The 22,692-nt window shown below is 38.4% G+C and overlaps 1 protein-coding gene across 1 annotated transcript in view; it reads left to right on the top strand.

The window, feature by feature from the left end:
- The window catches only part of znf407 (zinc finger protein 407), a 202,337-nt gene that overhangs the window by 109,589 nt on the left and 70,056 nt on the right, over positions 1-22,692 (top strand). Inside the window, exon 6 of the mRNA XM_077527742.1 lies at positions 21,607-21,773. Coding sequence (XP_077383868.1) covers positions 21,607-21,773 — 167 coding nt within the window. The remainder of the gene's footprint in view (positions 1-21,606; positions 21,774-22,692) is intronic.

Below are 22,692 nucleotides of genomic sequence, written 5' to 3'. Positions count from 1 at the left end.
ACCCACACTTGCGAGAGATGTTCTTTTCCAATCATTATCCTATTTTCAAAAGGTTTGTGTGTGTGTACGCAAAACGCATCAAAAAAATAAATTGAGGCGATCAATAAACAAGCCCAGCACAAGTTGTTCAAATAGATAGTAAGGGATAAATAAAGCACGGAAAAGCAGCATTTGCAGTTGAAGAAATGCATGCCGATCAGATCCAGCAAGGCAGTGGCGACGGCCATTTTTGACGGCCATTTGTCAACTGTACATTTTTGGTAATGTTGGTCTAGATTTTTAACGTACATGTGTAGAAAAACTGGATTGATAGGAAACCGCCTGGATTCATGCTCTATGGATTTCTGGGTTCAGGATAACTAGCGGCTGCACTGCTCCTGATTGACAGCCGCCAACAGTGCTGCGGCGGATACACTCAGATCCAGTACATAATCACAAACAAGCAGTTGAGAAACCAGGTGTGACACACATTTCATCCAGAGCCATAATTCAGATGAATTACGTTTAGGTTAACTGAAGACTTTAAATTGTGAATGAGTGAGTGTGAATTGTTGTTTGTCACAGTGTGTGTCTGGCTGGTGACCAGTTCTGCCTTTCACCCAAAGTCATTTTGGATAGGCTCCAGCTCACCCACAGCCTAATGAGGATAAGCAGTCCACAAAATTAATGGATGGATAGATTTAGGTTCCAAGATAATTTGTTAGTCACATGTACAGTATACTTCCAACCAATTTCGTGAGAAAGGGAAAGGATTGGATGGGAGGTTGAGTGAGATTTTTATTTTTTATTTTTTTTGCCTAAGTGTGTAAGAGAAAGTGAGACCTGAACTGTTATGAAGTGACACAACTGGGTCTTCATTTCTGTCACACCACCACTCCTCACTGCAGGCACTGAGCGGAGATATGGAATTTTTGTCCTTTTGTCTGTATAAACTGTATGTGTGCTTATGGGAAACATTCAGTGTCCACATAAGTACACAAAGACTGTTGACTGTTGACAGGCTGGAATTAATTTCATTTCAAAGAGGACTATTATTGTTGATATTGCATTTTATTGCTAAGATCCATGAAGTAGGTCATTTATCCATTGAGCATCTTTTTCACATCGGAGATGATGTAATTCATAATTAGTACATCCAATCAGAAAAAATAATTAATAAATAATAATAATAATTATTATTTACTGAGATCATAAGTGGGGGGTGGCGCTACATGACGTGCAATCAGTATATCAGTTTGTTAGTGCTGCTGGCAAATGTACAAGTGGCGGTTACTGCCATATTTAAAGGGATACTTGACTCATTTAGCCATTTTTCAGCAATAAAAAGTTAAATCTATTGACTAGAATTAATTTGACAACTTCATTATTTATAATGTACAACTAATACCTTTAAAAACACCTTTTTTTTTTCCACTTGCTGTTGACTGAAAATGACATCACAAGTGCTCAGAGCTAAGGTAATGTCCAATGACGGCTCACCTGTTTTCTGGGTTTGGTCACGTGACATTCAAAAAGTGAGCTATGACCGGTCGTTACCTGAGCCCTGAGCACACGTGGTGTCATTTTCAGTCGACAGCAAGTGGCAAAATGTGTTTCTAAATGTACTGACTATGCATGAAAAATAATCAAATTACTTGTAGACAAAATATGAACTTTTTACTGCTGAAAATGGCTAAATGAGTCAATATCCCTGTGAAAAGAGGCTTTTGTGCCAGTGTGTTTTGTTTATTACAATCAAATCTTACTGTTGTATTTCATTTAGTCTAAAAAAAGAATGTGTGTGCACACGTGCACATATATGTGTAAGAGCTTGCACGTGTATGTGCATCTCAAAATTCCTCACTTAAAAACGTGGGGAGTGGCTCAAGGGAGAGTGACTGACAGCAGCAACCTTGACTCAATTGCTTGTAATTAGATCTTTCAAAACAGTGCGTGTAAAGACAACTGACCTGTCTCGCATACTTGTTTTCATAAGTAATTGTTAAACTGCTGGTCATTTTCACGCTTGTTATAATAAACTGCTTAAACTAATACACTCATCATTCTTAAAACAGGACTGCTGACAGCCCAAAAGAAAGAAATATTTATTTAACTTTTTTTTTTTTTCTTGGGCAAGAGTGATTTCACTGTTTTAGAGATGTCTAATTACTACAGCCTGCACACAGTTTAATTAGAATTTTATGCTGCTGTAGTTTTTACAGTTAACAGCCACTAACAGTTGAAAAATATAATAATGAAACATCTTGGTGAATAGAAAATGTCTTAAAGGGATAGTTCGGATTTTTTTGACATGAATCTATTTTATCCTCACCTCCAGTGTGTGCGATCAGCACTGACTTACCCCTGACAGCGTTCTGTGCCACGAGTTCTGGTCTAGTGTTGGACGAGAGAAAAATAGTCCGGCAAGTTGGCTGGGGCCACCTAAATAAAGCATTTTTCTTCTAAAAACAATTTGTGTTCAAAAGAGTGATACATTTGCATCACAAAACTCCCTCCTGAAAAAAAGTCAGACTCCATTACCGCTGGGCACTATTTTTCTGTTCGTTTGTATCACTGCGCGTTGCCCTGTAGACAGCTGATAGACGCGCTGCAGACAGCTGATAGTCGTGCCTTCCGCCTTCGAAAAGACAAACAACTTGTAGATTAGTGCGCGTCTATCAGCTGTATGTGGAGCGCCACGCAGTGATACGAACGAACAGAAAAATAGTGCCCAGCGGTAATGGAGTCTGGCTTTTTTTGAGTTTTCTGATGCAAATGTTTCAGTCTTTTGAACACAAATTGTTTTTTTAGAAGAAAAAGGTATTTAGGTGGCCCCAACCAACTTGCCGGACTATTTTCCTCTCGTCCAACACTGGACCAGAACTCGTGTCACAGAACGCTGTCAGGGGTAAGTCAGTGCTGATCGCACACACTGGAGGTGAGGATGAAATAGAGATTCATGTCAAAAGATCCGAACTATCCCTTTAATGCAAGTGTACAAAATCATGGGTGCACATAGCAATTTTGGTCTGATTCTCAAAGGAACAACAGAGATTGTTGCTTCTGCTCATTTATTTTTCCAACCACCCACCCACCTCATTTGGATACACTTTTCAAGGCTTACAGTGTTGGACTTAGGCTACGTTCTCACTGCAGGGCATGATGCCCAATTCGGATTTTTTGTTAAATCCGATCTTTTTATGAACTGTTCACATTACCAAAACAAAGGTGACTTGAATGTGAACGCAACGCGATCGTGATGTGACTTGCACGTCGAGTGACGTGCACCCAAAACAAATGACGTCATGTTGCAGAGTTTACGGAAGTAAATATGGTCCCGACTCGACGCAACGTTTTCCCTCCAGCCAAGTGACTTTTATCAGTGCCATATGCAAATTTAGCTGTCCCAACGCTACTGATTGGTGGGCTGGTGGACTCCTTTTCGCGGACGTGTTAAGAATTCTTTTCATGTGTCTTGCCTGCATAAATTATGCAAATTAAGCTGTGCGAACACCCGCTCTCCATTGGTGGACTGTTTTCACGCTCGTTCAAGTTTGGCTGCTGTCCTCGGCTTCTTCGAGCGTCAGTGTTTACAAACAGAGCATTAACCCGTCGGACTTTTTTTTTTTTTTTCTCTCCATCTCATAACGCTCGAGTAGTGAGGTTGGAACAAGTAGAAATATTTTGAGCAAATGAGGGGAGACTCCTCTATATCTTCATTTCATTGAAGATGACATCGCGTCATTGCCATGTGTGATGAACCGTCTGCAGGGCTGAAGTTCTACTGTAGCCACAAATGTCAACTTTATGGTTCATGTTTCAAGTGTGATTAAATTAAAGACATAAAAAGTGAATACTGTTACTAAAAACAGAGTTGTATATTCACGGATGTGTCAGTAGTCTCCCTTCCAAGCACTCCCCCCCCCCCCGCGTAGAGAGCATATTGGGCTTTTGATGACGTATAAATCGGATGTGTGTGGATGAGTGTTCACAGTACAGAGGCATACATATCCGATTTCTATCCACATAAGGCCCAGATCGGGTGTGGAAAAAAATCGGAGCTGTACCGTTCACACTGCATGCAAAAATCAGATACTTGTGAAAAAAATCGGAATTGAGCTGCAGTTTAAGCGATTTGATTTGTTGGAGTTCTCTGGAATGCAGTGATCCTCAATCTTTTTTGCTCCAAGGACCATTTTTATATTAGAAAAAAATTTAAAAAAAATCCCAGCAGTCAAAATCCATATGTGTTACTCATAAATGAGATTTCAAATCAATACAGAAAGTTATTTTTTATTTAAATATTTATTTTCTGGAACATTGTACACCTGTGTGACAAGTACAAGTTAAAATCCAAAATCTGACCAGGCATGCATAACCTTTTGTATTTTCCAATTCAAAATTACATTAAATTTAATCATCCACTTGAATCCCTTATTTTTGACCATGCTTTTTGATTAAATGGATTTTGCGATACAGTGAGACTGAGAGAGAGGCCCATGAAGACCACCACCTCTTTTGTGGCCCCTGCGCTCTCAGCCACTGTTGCTGTGCAGTACACAATTATGGCTGAGCTCAACTGAACGGAGAAATTTAGTACTGAATATCTAATTTCATTGATTCACTTTAAGATCTTCACTCTAAAGATTAGTTTGTGCACAAATGATATAGTGGGCGGCTTAACGATTGAGTCTCATTGTGACGAAGAGGCGAACCTGACCTGATTGTTTAATGAAGTGGCATTTCTCAACACTTTTGCCCCTCTAGTTTGTAATTTCCGCACGGCTGTGGCAATGTATGCAAACTTTCCTCCCTGTAGTCAAGTGGCCGTGCCAGGGTCACAGTTTGGCTCCAGGCTTGGAGCCGCATCCCAGCATGCTTCACAGTGCAGCCATATTGACTATGCCGGGCAAAAGAGTCATGCCTAGAGTCACTATGGCGAAACTGTAGACCACATAGAGCAGGCCTGGGTGAAGTCACACAGCAAAAAATAAATATAACCGCAAGTGTATCCTACACTTCTATTTGTGCTGGCTAAGGAAGGTTCTTAGTTGTGTGGTAGGGAGATAAGAGTTGATAAAACAGACTCTAATTCATTATAATAGAGCCTTTCCCTTAATTATTGATAATGAATCTGCTCTTTCATCTTGCTCTTTCTTCCTTCCCTTATCTGCTTGTGTCAGCACTTTGTCTCTGTGTCTTGATGTTGGGTGGTAAGGCATAGTTTGTAGCCACCCAAGGGCAGCAGTCAGTAACATCCCATGCTGGTGGTACTGTAAGCAAGTGATTAGTACAACGAAACACTGGCAAGGCAGCAAGAAAATGTTAACTTCAAAGTAACTCACTATGGGATATTTGGCATCTTTAGAAAGTCAGCCCTTGTTTGTCTCAGCTACAGCAAGTGAAACTTACGAAAAAAAGAACAGTGTACAACATAAAATGGAGAGCAACAACAACAAAACGCCATAACAGCACTAATTACTTTTTTTTTCCCTTTGTATTATAACTAGTGAAGATCAGTTTCCAGAGGTATCTGCAGTTGCCCCCTCTGTGGCACTGGCCAGGTCTCAGCGACCCCTACCAGACCTTTAGTACTGTGGGCTACACGGACAACGAGTCACTGTTTACCCTACTCAATATTTCATGAAGAATGAACACTCACAGAATGAAGGATCATGCTAATATCGCTGTTAAAATTAAGCGATAATTACAATTTGTTAGTTTAAAAGCCATTGCAGTCTATAAAAGTTTGATTACTAGAAAATTAGATGCATTAAGTTTTTATGGGTTGGCCTGTGCCATCACTTGGGAACGATTTTTATGCACTTGTCATGGGCATATGGTGCAGAATTGTGCAAGATATGTGTGTTTTTGTGGGTACAGTGTGTGAGGGAAGTATACTGCTGACACTCCATAATACATAAATTCCCACCCCTGTGGTTAAACTCATCATTAGTTAAATAAAGCACAGTGCTATCACTGTTTTAGAACAGCAACAATGAGAAAAGTATCAAAATTAGTCTGTGTAGTATGAAGTTATGAAGTAGAGGGGTCAGAGATTACTGCATGGATCTCATCATTTGACCAATGCTGTCAAATACATTGTCTGTGTCAGTTAGTGTGTTGATATAAATCACACTATAATCCAGCACCTTGATACAGGGTGCAACAGGGCCCTACTGAATCTTATTACTAACAATAGTATTTGTTAGCACTGGACAGCTTGTGCCACAATTGGAAGCCACTTGATATGACCTTGACTTGTGGAATATCTTTTCACAACAGTGTCTACCTCATCTTCGTGGCTAATTTAAGAACAATCAGTCCCCTTTAGCTTTTGAAACTCGTACCTAAATAATGATGTCATCCCTTGCTATAATCCAAATTACATTACTCTACCAGACAGGAAAAGAACATGTACACACAGTTCACCTTCATATTCATGTCACATCCTGTGACACAAACCCAAGGAGTTATACTTCACAACAACACAATCGTGAGGCTCACTGGTGGTAGTGGTCAAACATTATGCACAGTGGGACCGTGCCAAAACTGGACTCTTGCCAGCCTCTTTTTTTTTTTTTTCTTCTCAATTGAAACATTAGACTGTCATTGTAGAAATGGATGTTGCCAGGCATCACTAATGACCCAATTAATCAATGAATTAGCTTAGCAGTGATTAAATTAATGTGAACTGGACAGGCAAGTGGCATTCGTGGATATATCCTGGGGAAGGTGATTAACACAAGCATAACAGGCAGCGATTAACAAGCCACTATTAAGTTTGAAGGCTTCCGTCTAACTACTGTATGTACCTTGGTATCAGCATCTGTCTGTCTGTCTGTCTGTCTGTCTGTCTGTCTGTCTGTCTGTCTGTCTGTCTGTCTGTCTATCTATCTATCTATCTATCTATCTATCTATCTATCTATCTATCTGTCTGTCTGTCTGTCCCGTCCGTCTGTCTGGTATATATTGTACAATAGCATATAATAATGAAGAATACAAATTTTATTTCGATATAGATTTTCTTTTTTTATGTACATATATCACAGCTTATTTTAGTTGTAACTATTTCAAACGTAATAAAAAGAATATTTGCCACCCTGTGATAAATGGCATCAATTTGCATTTGATACTGTTTTGGTCAAATTTATACATTCATACTGTCAGTCAAAAAAACTGCATCAGTTGTTGCTGCTCAAAGTCCTCGACTCTTCGCTATAGACGAAACAATATGAGCATCATGATTATAGTGATCAGAATTGTCTTGGGTGTCAGAATTATAACAATATTTCCAAAATAAATATAAATATGTATACTAAACATTACAAAAAGCACTTTAGGCATCGCAACCCATTTTACCTCTAATACAGATATTAAACTGTGGAATCCTATGCACATGTTGCATATCTGAAATTGTAAATGACACCAAACCAAAATTAATTTTCATGCATGTCCCCCAAAATGTACCGGTAGGTCATTTTGCTACAGCTCACCTTGCACCTAAATTGTCAATGCAATTACAGTCAGAATAATTTTCAAGTCATCATCAAATGTTAGTGTAATGTGGATACTTTTGAAAAGACCTCCCAAAGATAACAGTATTTGTTTGAAATAAATAAATAAATAAATAAATAAATAACCTTAAAGGTGCAGCGCAGAGTGCAAAATGTTAATGTTGTAAACACTCAACAGTTTCTTGAGTGGCGAGGGGTGGAGTGGTGGAGGGTGACATCATGATCATCCTCGTGTTAGCTAGCGTACGACACAATTGGGATGGAAATTAAAAAAAAAAAAAAGAAAAAAAAAAGAGAGAGAGTCTTTGAGCATGTAAAAAATACATAAATAAATAAAAAAAAATTTAAAAAAAGACTTTATTCAAGCATACATACTCACATGTGCACCATGCATGAGCTTGACACAGAGGCTGCAGTTACACTTAATGCCAATGGTGGTGAAAAAGTGACAAACTCCACAAAGCACCTTTAGGATTCACTGTTCCAAATTACTGAGCAGACAAGAGTTTCAAGATATTATATCCTGTATACTCGTGTGTGAAATTGACATCTTTAGGAGGTCATATTTACGGAAATCAAAAGCTATTTTCATCAAAACCATCTTAACAGGCCAGGTGAGAGCAGCTTCACAATTCTACCATCCACCACTTGTGAGTTTTTGGAGAGTTTGTTTCAGATTCAAACAGCAGCCCTGGAAGGATGTTCTGCTATCATACAAAGCAATTCAAATAGAAACTCTCCAAAAATCAAATTGACTGTTTTGGAAAATCAAAGAAAAATATCATTTGTATCATAATTTGGAATGTGGTGGTGTGATGATAAGCATTGTAGAAGATGGATTGATAAGACAAATTAAAACAAAATTGACATCCATCCATCCATCCATGCTTTCTCTGTGTGCTGGAACCTATCCCAGCTGACTTTTTTTGGTTGTCATTCAATCGCAGGGTGCTTACAGACAAGCATTCACACACTGTGACAATTAATTAAAAGTCTTCCACTAACCTACCTGAATATGCCTGGTCTAGATGTACATTATTATTTGCAGATTTTTGCTCGTGCCCAGTCGGGGTGGGGGAAATTTTCGATTCTTGGCTGCATCGCGATTCAAACATGGACGAATCTGAATCAAGCCACAGATGTCCACATTTCGATGAAAATATTTTAATAATGATGTACAGAATGTTCAAAATATTGTGGAACTCAGAAACGCTGTACCCGTCATCTCCGGGGCACTTTGGGAAGCACACATGCAGTACGCGCAGACAAAAGTAAACAGAGAAAAAAAAAAATGCTCGATCATGTAAGTAGATTGTATCGGTGCATTTTGGCAGCTACGAGTGACACAAGTCCTTCGAGCACCTCAAATCAAAAGCAACAGTTTATTTGTTGTCGGTGCGCTGTAGCTGTGAATTGCCAAGAAAGCTACAAACGTTCAATAAAGTAACTTAAAAATAAAACTCAAGAAAGAATACGTTATCATGCCATGCAATAGCCTTAGTATACTTATATTTTGAAGTTGGCCTGCATGGTCGCGTGGCAGGCTGATGGCTAGCTTGACTTGTCTTCTACACATTTCGGCTTGCCTTATCGTAGTTTTTAATCAACACAACGACATCCCGAAATCATATGAACTGCTAATTTAGGTGCTAAGAAACCTCTAGTTTCATTATGCCATAATTGTGTGATTCAGCACAAGGTCTCCGATTCAGCTAGTCTTTAGCTGCTAACTGAGTGTACAGCTGACTGCTTTTAAAGTACCGGTAGTCCGACAACTATGACTGCTTTCTGTCTTTGCCTCTTTTTCAATGATGTGAACATGGGCTTCTCATTCACTCTCCATGTAGTGCCTTAAATTACAGTTTGAGGTCTTTGTCTTTCCTAAAAAAATAATAAAAGAAAAGATTATTATTATAATGTCATCCTCATTTCCTTTATAAAATATTTGTTCCCTTTTAGATAAATAAAAACATTCATCAAAAAATGTCAAGTATATATATATATATATATATATATATATATATATATATATATATATATATATATATATATATATATATATATATATATATATATATATATATATATATACATTGCACCAAGTGATTACTAAGTGAGATGAATAGAAATGTGTGTTGTAAAAATGTGCATTAATATAAATAAATTAAAAATGGATCAATAATTGTTTTATAATTGAATCACAGCCCCTGAATCGCATTTGTAATTGAATCGTGAGGTGTCCAAAGATTTCCACCCCTATTATTTTCAAAAGTGTATTTATACTTTTTTTGTTCTACGTTTCACATCAGTAACACCATGACACTACCTCTTCTTCTACTCTTCTTCTGCCTTATAACAGCAGCGCCACCCAGTGGGGGCAGTGGTATGCAGAAGTTTGATGCTGGCCATATTTTTAGAATATAATGGTGTGCAAGTGAACAGGCAGCAGTTTGAATATACATGTTCTAGATTTTGTCCGTGATTCAGTAGTCCCCCACCATGCTTAAAATCAAGGCATAATGTTGAGAACGGGGTGAGGGTGTTTTGGGGCTCCCTTGATTGTGTGACATCCTCCGGAACAAGGCTGTGGTAGTTTCCTCCATTACTTATATGGGGGGGAAAAGAAGCCTTTTCACTATTGAGATTGTCACTCTCAATTTGGACTAACACTAAGCATGCGCAAGGCCTCCTGGATATTCTACCCCACCTGCTTTCACCCCACTCCAGCTCACCTTCTACTGGTACACATGCCCCCACGCTCGCCTCCCCTGTAGCAGATTGCTGTGGTGACAGTTTGATTAGATCATCAATCGTTGCTGTTAACAGCGGTTTTCCTGAGCACCTGGATGCCAGGTCACAGCTGGCTCTGAGCTGCCGGTGTCCCCTGACCCGGAGACATGTTTGCGTGTTTGTATATTTGTGTGCATGTGTACCTAACATATATGCCCTGTGCATTTGATTGCACGGTATGCAAATGTGTATGCATGTGCATTTGTGCATGTTCCTTATACCCATGTACAGGTAAAAAAATAAAAATAAAAATGTGTGTGCCTCCATGTATCCAGGGCTATAAACTGTATGTTGAGAATACTCTTCTCCAAACATTTTTTTTATTTATTTTTTTGTTCATACCAGTCAAACCAACCTTACTCACACAATAGATTAGTTTGTACGGAGCTGTGTGTGTGATAGTGGAACACTGACTGCAATACAGAGCCCAAATAATACATTGAATCTCCCAGCATGCTGCAAATGTGCTAGCCACTGTATTGACTATGTTCAAATTGAGGACATAAGGCAACAGACACATTTCTAAATTAATATAGTATGGAGATCTTACATTAACTCAATTCTTCTCATAAACTCAACAATAGCTCAAATCACTGAACACATAGAGGACGACAGAGGTGACGCTGTCTCCTCTGTCCAGCCAGCTCTGCAGCTGCTATCCTACAATCCCCCAATCCAATGACCAAGATTAATGAAACCTCTGCCATTTTTAATTAGCACGACCACAGTCATCAATTATGTCTGCCCCACCCCAAATACAAATATTATTGTATTTGTGGGAAAATATCTTGATTTATTTCATTGTGGTCTCCAATGGAGTGAGATGAATAGCCTCCCTCCATTGTTTTTTTTTTTGCAGGGAAGAGAAAAGGAGTGTGAAATGGTTGCTGTTATTGAGTAGGATATATTTAGAAATTCCTTAGGAATGGCATATGTCACTCTGTGTGCGGGACATGGAAAGGGTCTACAAAGAAAAACAGAGGGAAATACCGTTGCTCATAGTGTTACTACTCAATGCGTGGCTGCAACTTTCATTAGCTCAATCAAAAATAAAGACAAAATTAAGTTGCATGGAAAATATTAGAACCATCTCAAAATTCAGAAGTATTTTGTACACACGTGCAAATTTTTCATTAAATTGGAACTGTGGTGCTGCCCTGGAAACACCTTTAAGATTAAAATAAATAAATAAATAAATAAATAAAATCCATTCAATTAACTGCACAAAATGGGACACAAAAAAATGAGTGGAATGTGCTAGTTATTTCATTTAATTTCCTTGATCAAATAATCAGGAAAATTAACAAGGTCATTCAATGCACAAACTGACACAGTTTTTTACTGGAAGACAATTCTTGTGTACTTAACTAGCGACAATACATTTGTCACTCAATTATCTGTCAGAGTTGGCGTGCATTTTTTCTTTTTAAATGGCTGACATTGCCGTCCAGCAATTTACAGTCCAAGTTGGCAGGCAGGTTTGGGTTTCTGGCTCCATGTCTGACTTCACGTCCTTCAATACAGCTAATGCACTAAGCAAAGGCACTTAATCCGTATAGATGGTTGTTGAAACAAGCATAAACAAGCATTAGTGCATTAATGTGTTTGTGCATGTGTAATAGAAAAGCAACCGCTGCTGAATCCTTTTCTGTCACATACCAAGATAGATAGGTTAAGAAAAGGGAAAAAATAAATCCAACAAAACAATTCATGTATAATTGATCATAGAAAGGTGTAGTTTGTTTAGCTTGTATTTGTACATTTAAAAAAAAATGTGCATATGTGACTGAGATAGATTATAATTGCTTCATAACTTGAAGATGCACATGTTTCAGTTATTCATCATTTTACTCCTGTGCTGCACACGCACACACACACACACCCAAACATTTATACCCTTACTGCCACAGCTTGTATATGCCCATTGACTCCAGAGAGAAGTGGGAGAAACATCTTGAATATTTTATGAAGCTTGGGGACCCCACCTCTGTCTTCCCCACCCAACAATCTGACACTGCTGCAATGTCCAGTACACACAAACCCGCGCGCACACATAAACAGAAATAATGTTTTAAATGCAATCATTGTCAAACCCAAACAATGTCATTTATCAAGGGAGCATTTGGGACCGTATAATAAGTTTCACATTATTAATACAATTTTTCATCCTCTGTCATGCCTATCTGATTTATGGCACACATGTGATCTTAGGTGATCATTGAATTACAATTCCAGTAATAAGAGAGTAGAATGGACCTGCTCTTTCACTTGTGCCCACTGGAGCACACACAGACCCACACTTAACACACACAAACACACACTTAATTCTGGATAAACGGCCTATTGTTGCAATGTACATGCAGAATAGAACTACAGCCATCTTGTTGAGGTACTGCTATCTGTGAGCTTAATAATCTATCTAATTTCCGAAAAAGAAGGAAAGAGAGGAGAAACACATACCAAATATGAATGTAACTAGTGCCATGTAATTTGATTAGAGGCAGTGCTCGTTCATCTAAAATCATTTTGGAGAGTAAATATGAGTTGCCCGTTTGAAGCTTGGCAGTGAGCATTGTTGTTCCAAGGCCTAATGATTTATTTCACCTTGTTGTTTGACATATTTACTGCACTTTCTATCAAGTGGCAGCCATTCCGGTCACTGACTCAGTGTCTAATCAAACTCCCCTTTGTGATAATGATCCAGGCCCATGAAGCATTATCACACAGGAAGATAAACAAATGTGAAAGTGAATTCTTTGATTATGATTAAATAATAAAGACAGAACCCGCTAATAGCGTTTAGATCCTGTTTGAATAAATATTTGCGCTATTAGCAGTCTTGTGTTTGCCTTATCGCATTAGCCTGTTGTTGAGGGCCCAAATCAATCAACATCATGCATCATCCTGTACTATTCTGAGCAAATTTAGGGACAATGCTAATTGGATGAGAGGAGACTTTCGAAAGCAACTCTCATCCTCACAGGTTTAGAAAACGCCAGCTCACTTCATGAGTTCCATAATTCATAACATGCTTTCTCTGTATTTTTAAAAGATAATTAGGTACCCAATTTTCACGCTTAAACCTACCCCCCTTCCGTTCGGTAGTATACCTGAAAGTGCAGATTTGCAGCATAGAAACATAAATATTTCTGTTGCACCGCAGCTCTGGCAGGTGACCCTAATGAAATTCTAGCAATGTAATTTGATTTACGATGTGCTAATGCAGCCTGATATTAGAGAGAAAAAGCTCTGATATGGCTGCCTTGTGCTGTATTTAAGGCCTATCAGGAGCCTGATAAAGAGCATCCTGTCCACAGCTGCAGGGCTGAGTTATTGTTGGAGATACTCATATTGATAGTAATTCTTCCTGACGCAATTTAGGGCTTGCAATATATAAATATGGAGATAATGTTAATTTAGGTGGCTGCTCAGATTGCAAAGCCTTAAATTAAAGAATTATAAAGAGTCATTGAACGATCCATTCCCACCCCTTTTAAAGTGGTCCGTAAAAGACTGGTGAAAGAATATTTGAGCGTGAGGCAAAGTGTATGATACAAATCAATATGTTTTGGGAGCTTTGCATGTGGTATACTGTATTTTTAGTCTACATTTTGTAGCTTGTGGTGAAACGTCACATCAAATTTGCTTGAGCATAGATTGATGGATAGAAAAGCAAGACCTAGGGTCTGATTTATTATTTTATCATTTCTTTATGGAGCTTCTGCGTGTGTGTGCGTGTGTGTCTAATGTTTGTGCAGCTGGACGTAGTCTGTGGTTAAGATTTAGGACTACATGCTCCAAAATGTGTTTGGGACTCTTGAGCTATGGCTAATAATAAAAATAGGCAATAACAAGGCCACCACAGAGGGACGTGGCCTTTGCACCACGCTGCCCATCCGTTCACTCCCCTCTGCCTTCATGCCACCTCATTTTCCTCTCTCTCTATCCCGTAAGTTATGGGCTGAATAACAGCACAACAATATTAAGATAACATTTCCTGATTGTTTGTTAGACAGGAGGCTCCTTCACCCCGCTTTCATCACGTCTACCATGTTCATTAAATTGACAATTTGTATTTGCCCTACAGCAGGATAAACAGGAGCTTATCTGATGGGCTCGGCCGTTTATTATTTATTTCATTATCTTTTCTTTCCACTCCTCCTCCTCCTCTTGGGATAGTAGGTAAACATAAATCAGCCACACCATCTCTGTTGTGTGCCGTTGTTTATATTGCAGTCATATGCAGCAGTCCTCTATAGGAGATTCATCTACAATAGTGTGTAGACACATGTGGCCCCTTCATGGTGGTTTTATGTTTCTTGTGATGAGTATGCTGGCTGTATACTTTAAAGTGACCCTCTGTTAGGATAATTCTTGGACTTCCCGGGAGAGCCAGTTCTGTGTGACAAACACCAAGCAGAAAACTTATTTTAATAACTGCAAATCTCGTTGAATTATCCTAATCACCCTGAGCAGTGTTTGATAGCTTAGTCCAGATTGGCTTTGCCCATGACAAATAACAAAGCCAGCATCCGTGTTCAGGAAAGATAAATGGAATTTGTTCAGCATTTTTTACCCTATACCACAATCAAATTGGGTTTCCATTGATCCCTATTAAAAGAAGATCATCTCTTTAGACACATATTTAGGTCCAAATTCAGTCAGCTACCATTTAAGGCTTACTCAGTCTTTCTCCCAATATCTTGGAGAGCTCAGGGCCAATGATTTAATCTTCATTCAGCTAATTTAGTCTGGATCTAAGCTGCCGGCTTGTCGAAGTGCAGAGTGATGAAGTCTGAAAACAGGACGAGAGGGAAAATACTGGGGAGGGCAAAACGGGAGGAAGAAATAAGGGAAGTGTAGAGCTAAAGATGGAGGGAGAAAGAGAGATGATGCAGTAGGAGGGTGAAGATGATGATCCATTCTGACCCTAGTGAATGCTGTCATGTTCCTCCCTCTAGGTAATCTCTCTCACTCACTCGCTATTTTGCATGTGAAAATGCTCTCCTGACAGTTGCATATCAGATAAATTTTCTCCCCCCTTTCCCTTTGCCAAATAAACAACAGTCTTCACTTTGAAGTTGTCTGTTTGTGTCAGTTTGGCTTCAGGCGAGAGTCGGCCCCTCTTTTTTTTTTTCTGTCTTTGTGTTGCCATGAGAGAGCGTTGGAGATTAGTTCCGCGCACCAACTGGCCAACACCCCAAACAAAAAAAAAAATGTTGAACAGTCCTTCAAAAATGTATTCATTGAAAAAAAAATGTTCTATGGTCATTGATTTGTTTGATGAAATATCGTGTCCGTGTGATCACTGTTAGATTAGTCATTTCCATCCTGCACAGACATTTCTGTTCTATTTATGTACAGCTATAATCTTTTTTTTTTGGTTTTTTTTGTTTTGTTTTGTTTTTTTGTGTGTTTTGTTTTGTTTGAGTTGTCTGTTGAATGAATCTGAAAAATACAAACATTCACTTGGCACAATTGTCAGCAATTATGACACTTAAATACGCACACTTACACCTCACCACTCGGAGGCAGTAGTGTGTCGGTAGGACTATATACATATATATATATATATATATATATATATATATATACATACACACACCCCCACACCTACACACACCCACACACACACACACACACCTACACACACACACACACACACACACACACACACACACACACACACACACACACACAACCACTGATAATGCTACAGCTCCTCAGAGATATACAGTATATCACAATTAGGCCCGGTATGGCCTCTGATGTTCTGCCAGTAGTTTATTCCTGAACTGATGACAAGATCACACCACAGTATATGGTAATGAGTGACGGCATACACATGGAAGCATGCAGCTTTCAGAAAGTACAGGCAAGAAGCCCACCTGGGTCTTTGAATAAATCTGTGCCGGGTGTCAATCATGTCACCACACTGCATGATCTGGGGGGAACAGAGGGAAGAGAAGGATGAAGAAAAGCGGAGTTATAAAGACTGGTAAGGGAACTACTTGCGTTATTTCAAAATTGTATTATGTGGCCTTGAATTCAGACCAAATACATGAAATGTACTGCTGATTTGTTTGGCCTGTGCTTGGTCATACATTGTTTACAAAAATAAATAAAATTGAACTTTAAAAAAAAATAAATAAATAAGAAAATACACTGACACTGAATAGACACTGATTTGTTTGTCAATGGCTTCTGGTTAGGGCGCATTATCAGCAGGCATCAAAACCTGTACAGTGGAACCTCTACTTACAAACGTCTCTTCATACGAAATTTTCAAGTTACGAAACGCCTCAACGGGAAAATATTGCCTCTTGTTACGAAAGAAATTTCTAGATACGAAAGGTAAAAATACATTACCGAACGCAGCATACTTTCGGCTATGGCTATTTCCTACCATAGGTACCTATGAGCGTAAATACTAGATTGGTGTTTGTGCTTCGTTCTGGCATCCCATTGGCTTAGAGGAACCTCTACCATAGGTATCTATGAGCGTATACTAGATCGGTGTCTATACAGCGTCCTCATCATTCATCCCACGGCCCATGAGGTGTTCCGTAAATGTATGAACTAACGGCCAACGAATTTGTGCAAGAATTCAAACAATTGGTGATTGATGAAGGCACAGTAAGTTTTTAATTGCGACGAGACGGGCCTTTTTTTGAAAAAGATGCCTCGCCATGCCGGAAGTTTCCATGAAGTTTCAGAATTTGTTTAAAAGAATCGCCCAGAAAAAGTGTTCATCAGTCGGGCGTTTGCTCACTTTGATAATGTTTGCCTTGGACATTTCCGAAGGATTGTTTAAAAAAACAAAACAAAAAAAACAACAAAAAAAAAACAAAAAAAAAAACATCCATGGATCCATGGATCCATGGATCAGTTCTTTACAAAAGACCAGGCAAAAAAAAAAACACTTCTGAGAGAGGAGAACATGAACCAAAGAGGGCAAAAAACGATGAGGACAGCAGTTAAAAAGGTAAATAACCATCATTTTTATTCTTTACTCTATTCTTTGTTTTTTACATTATGCACAACTCTCATTTATTGTGCAATAATCTAATTGTAACATGTATTTGTTACATGTTTTGATGCATTTTTATGCTTTATAAAACATTTATGTCTGAATTTTGGGGGGCTTGGAACGGATTAGGGCATTTACATGGAAAATGCGTCTCTACTTACAAAATTTTCTACTTAAGAACTTTCTTCCAGAACCAATTAATTTCGTAAGTGGAGGTACCACTGTCTACCGTTATGTCTGACATGTCCATACAAATAGCTTAAATAATGAGTTAAGGCTGTAACTAACAACTATTTTCAATAATCACTTTTTCAGAATTATATTGTTGGTTAATTGATGAATCGTATTTTAAAAAATGGGTTTTAATTCTAATTCCTTTATTCAAAAATGGGACATTTTGTTCAACTTGACAGCACTGAAAATGCACAAACATACATTAATTATAATTCACTTATTGGTTTGGTCCATAACATGTCGTAAAATGGGAAAAAATGTTGATCATTATTTTCCAAAGTATGGGAAAACCAAATGTTACAGTATATTTTGTCTCAACACAAAGGCCATCATTCTGCTTTCATGGAGCTCTTCAGAAATCGGTCATTATTTACTGTTGAGAAATGGAAATTCTGAGGATTTTGGACAATATTAAATTTAAAAAAGGTATGTAAATTATAGATTTATTATCAAAATAATTATTTGATAATTAATTAGTTGTCAATTAATCAATGAATCGTTGCATCTCTAGAATGAATTATTGTCTACATCCTGTAATTCTGTAGCATCTGGTCTGCTTTATGAAGTTCAGTAATGTTACAGTGTCTTCTTGTGCTAAATTTAGTTTACTTTTGTACATATAGAGTTGCATGCAAACTAACAAATTTCTTTTCCCATATTGTGTGTGTCTCTCATTGCCACATTGTAAATAAAAAACTGTCATTATTGCTCCACTTGGGTGAAGAAAAATTAGTAAAGTTAAAGTACCACTGATTGTCACATCCACCTAAGTGGGGTGAGATGTGTTCTCTACATTTGACCCATCCCCTGAGGGAGCGGTGAGCAACGCGGGCCGTGCTCGGGAATCATTTGGTGATCTAACCCCCCAATTCCAATCCTTAATGCTGAGTGTCTAGTAGGACTGGGTATTGCCGCCAACCTCACGATACAATACGTATCACGATACAGGGGTCACGATACGAAACGTATCACGATACATATGTATCCCAATGCATGATCTTCAAGGCGATACGTATCCAGGTATTTTACATTAATTTACTTGCATTTTATAATAACAGTCATATGTATACCAAAAGGATATGTTTATTATGCTGGACGACAAATATGTTTTTGTTAGTAGCTCTCCTGGTTTACCACCAAGCGGCATGCCTGGTCTAAATGTGTATGCACTGCAGAGCAAGGAAAATTTATTAATAGGCATGAGCCGATCCGAGCAAAAATATCAAAGCATTAAAATTACATCTCTAAAATGTGCTTATTTTAGATATTTGGGGGAATAAAAACAGCATTTTTTTTAAGTAACACATCCTATTTCGTTTTTAAACAAAATATAGAAAAATATGTGCATTAAGACACATGTGCTATGTTGTTATATTCATATATATATATATATATATATATATATATATATATATATATATATATATATATATATATATATATATATATACATACATATACATACAAATGCACATCTGGACACAGCCTATATTTTTGGCCTAATATCGAGACACATTTAAAACATATTTGATGTTCTAGCTAAAAACAATGAGAGTGGATAATTATATAAACTATACAAAAATCCAAAGCAAGATTCCAAAAGGTATGAATTTGCTTGTTGTAAACTACAAATACATTTTGAAATTGTCAGACCCTTAGTTCGTCTTCGTTTTTGTCATGGGCATTAACTGCACACAATTCTTGATTTCTCTCCCCTTGTACTCCTCCTACCTTCAACGAGTTTTGCATGGTGCCTGGCTGTTTAGAGGCAGTGTTCATATGTATGTGTAATACAGCGAATCGTGACGGAATCTGACATGCGGGGACAAGATCAAAGCACTCCATCTGATCCCATAAAAAAACAGACCCAAGCCCTTCTCTCATCCTTACAAACCACCCACTGATAGTCAGTGCTGGGAGCGCACGCACTTCCATCCTCTCCTCTGCTTTGCCTTGGCTCTCATTTTTCTCCATCCCAACATTGTCAGGATCTGCCTGCCTTCCTGCCTTACTTTGCGATTAGGCCGCATAATAAACAATGGCCTGTTGAGCTCATAAAGCATGAGTGTTGCTCATATTGCTTACAATAAAAGATAGCATCTCTTCACTCATCTTATTTACCTCTCCCATGGTGGCACGAGCAATGAGCTATTGTATAAATACCGCAGGGAGTGAGGAAATGCAGATGCAAATGTACATCTATTGGTCAAATACGTTTGTCCTAAGTCACATGATGAAAGAAATAAGGCTGTTTAATAAGCATAGAGGTTACTGGCGGCGTTTTACAGCTTCTCCTTCCTTTCTCGTAAGCGTCTTAAAAAACATCTATAGCCGATCCAAAGTCATCTTCATGGAACATATAGCTTGTCAATGTAGCCATGACACATTTTGCTCTTTACCCGCCCACTGAGCCCCACCACCTTTAATTCCCGGCTCTTTCGTTTTCCATTCCTCCCCTTACTACATTGCCCCCCTTCTTCCAGTAAGGAAGATGTATGATTTTAATTATTGACTCAGACACATGCTACATGCTGCGTGGAGTCATTATTTGTTCAGGTGAGTGTCATGCGGCTCGCTATGAAACAGATACCATGGGGATTAAACGACACAATCAGGACTTAAAGACAGCCACCCTCCCTAAAATAACATGGGCCTCACTGCAAGACAAATGCTCCCCGAAACCTGACTTCATTTGTTTATGACTCGCACATTACTCATTCTGCGTCTAAATTATAGAGTCGGGTAAAGATTAATTCTAGCCCAAGTTTTTCCTATTGTTTACTTTTTGTGTGTTTCTTGAAGTCCACTCGCACAGCAGATGAATATAGGTGCAAACATCCCACACACGTGAGACAAAAAGTAATGTAGGCGTCAGCATGAGGAACAGACACATGTCGAGTTAGTCAAAACAAGATGCGTTTTCACATTCCTGACACCAACTATACAAAAGCTCAGACTGATACATTACAGGACATGAACTGTAAAACAGCCTTTATGAAGAAAATAAGACACCGTTTTAATTGCCACTCTCAACAGATGTATGTTTATGTATTTGTATTGTCTTTTACAATAATTATGTTTACTTGCAAAGTTGTATTGTGCACTGCCGTATAATTGCACTACTTTGTACTGGAAGGTTTTGTGTCCTACATATGTAAAAGATGGTATGATGGCATCCATTATAAACATATACATATTTATTTAATAGTTTACTCCATCTGAAAACTTGAATTTCTGGTCTCATTACTTTCAATTATTGTTACTGTATTGAAGTATGCATGTCAATTGTCAAATTTGTGAATTTCCTGATTTCTAATTAAGTTTTTAGCAAATCAAACAACAGTGGATTGTAAGCACAGTTGCACATTTATGGGGTTGATATTGTCTATTAATGCAGAGGGGCTGTTAATGATGATAATACAGATGATATGAGTCAGTGTTTGAATGGAGTTTGGAAGAGTGAGAGAAGCTTTGATACAGAAGCCTCAGGAGAGGTGGTGGGTAAAATGTTGATAACTGTACATTTAACCCTGGCTAAGTGGTCAGGGATGCTAGACAGGTGAACTTTATTCTCCAAGCAGCACCCCACCACCAGTGTGTGTGTGTGCGGGTGTGTTCGTGTGTGTGTGTGTGTGTGTGTGTGTGTTGTGGACTGTAACAGAATTTCTAGAGTCCTCTGGGCCCTGGTGCAAAGCAGAGAATAAATGGTGTAGGTGGCAGGCCAGGACAGAAAAATCAATGCCTGCTTATACAGACATGACATACCAGTAGCCAACTGCACTTTTGTGTGTGCCGCGGTGTGCATGTGAGTGTGCTAGTAAGTAGTGTGTGCGTGCGTTTGCAAGTGTTTGTGTCAACGCAGACATACAGCGTACAATCAAATGCTCCTGTGCTCTGTGACTAGGAGTGCAACTACCCATCAACCTGCAGTTCCTTTCTCATAGCATAGACTTCCCAGTATTTGTTGTCAGTGCTGGGATCAGTAAATAACGGTTTCCCCCCTGTTGTGACTTCCTGTCCTTGCCTTCTTCCTCCTTTCCCTCCTATATGCTACAGGAAGTTCGAGTGCAAGTTGTGCGAGCGCACCTTTAGTGAGAAGTGGGCCCTAAACAACCACCTGAAACTGCACAGTGGGGAGAAACCATATAAGTGTTCTTGGCCGGCCTGCCACTACGCCTTCCTCAACGTGTCAGCAATGAAGGACCATTATCGGACGCACACTGGTAAGAAAGCTAGTCATTTTCACTTGAAATCAATACTGATTCACTCTGGCATACATACATGAATAAACGCCACAAAGTTTATATATATATATATATATATATATATATATATATATATATATATATATATATATATATATATATATATATATATATATATATATATATATATATATTTATTTATTTAAAATCTTAGATTAAAACAAGGGGTGGGGGACTTTCTGATTTCTCTATAGATGGTCAAACTGTAAGAAACAGAAATATACAGTTTGTGGTAACTGTGAAAATCTTATCCATCATCACAGGTTTGTCTAGAAAAAGAAAGAAAAAAAAATAATTTTTGGTTGATTACATGCCTGATTTTTGGCCATCCTTATTCATTTTCCTCACCTAGAGAGAGTCCCATAGAGGCTTAATACTCCCAATTATACCACTGCCATTAAAAAGCATATAATGTAATCAACAATTTAGAATTAAAGGAAATTAAAGGACCAAGAAAGAAAAGACAGTGTTCAATTTTTCTTGTCTTTTTCTTTTTTTTTCTCTTTCTTTTATTTATTTATTTTCTTGACTCACCTTGCGCAATGGCATTATTTACTCCACATCGATTTGGAGATATCGCCACAAAAGCGACGGGGAAGAACCATCTTTTTTCATCTTGGCAAGACGACGCCAAGTCATGGTTGTCCATCAACTGCGCGTTAGGTCATTGTTTACTTCTTGTTTCTTCTACTATCTGTTTACGTCTTCAATTTGCAAACCAATGTAAAGAAGGAAAAGTTGGACTGTGATTGGCTGATGTCAAACTCATTTCCGTCACGTCTCGATAATCACTCGCTCGCTGATGCTCACTGCTGGTCTTCATATTAATACAATTCTTAATCCTTTAATCACAGAGCCCTATTTATATTGCGACTTG

This window comes from Festucalex cinctus, chromosome 7, assembly GCF_051991245.1.
Source record: "Festucalex cinctus isolate MCC-2025b chromosome 7, RoL_Fcin_1.0, whole genome shotgun sequence".
Taxonomy (NCBI): domain Eukaryota; kingdom Metazoa; phylum Chordata; class Actinopteri; order Syngnathiformes; family Syngnathidae; genus Festucalex; species Festucalex cinctus.
This window is presented reverse-complemented; position numbering and strand designations above follow the sequence as displayed.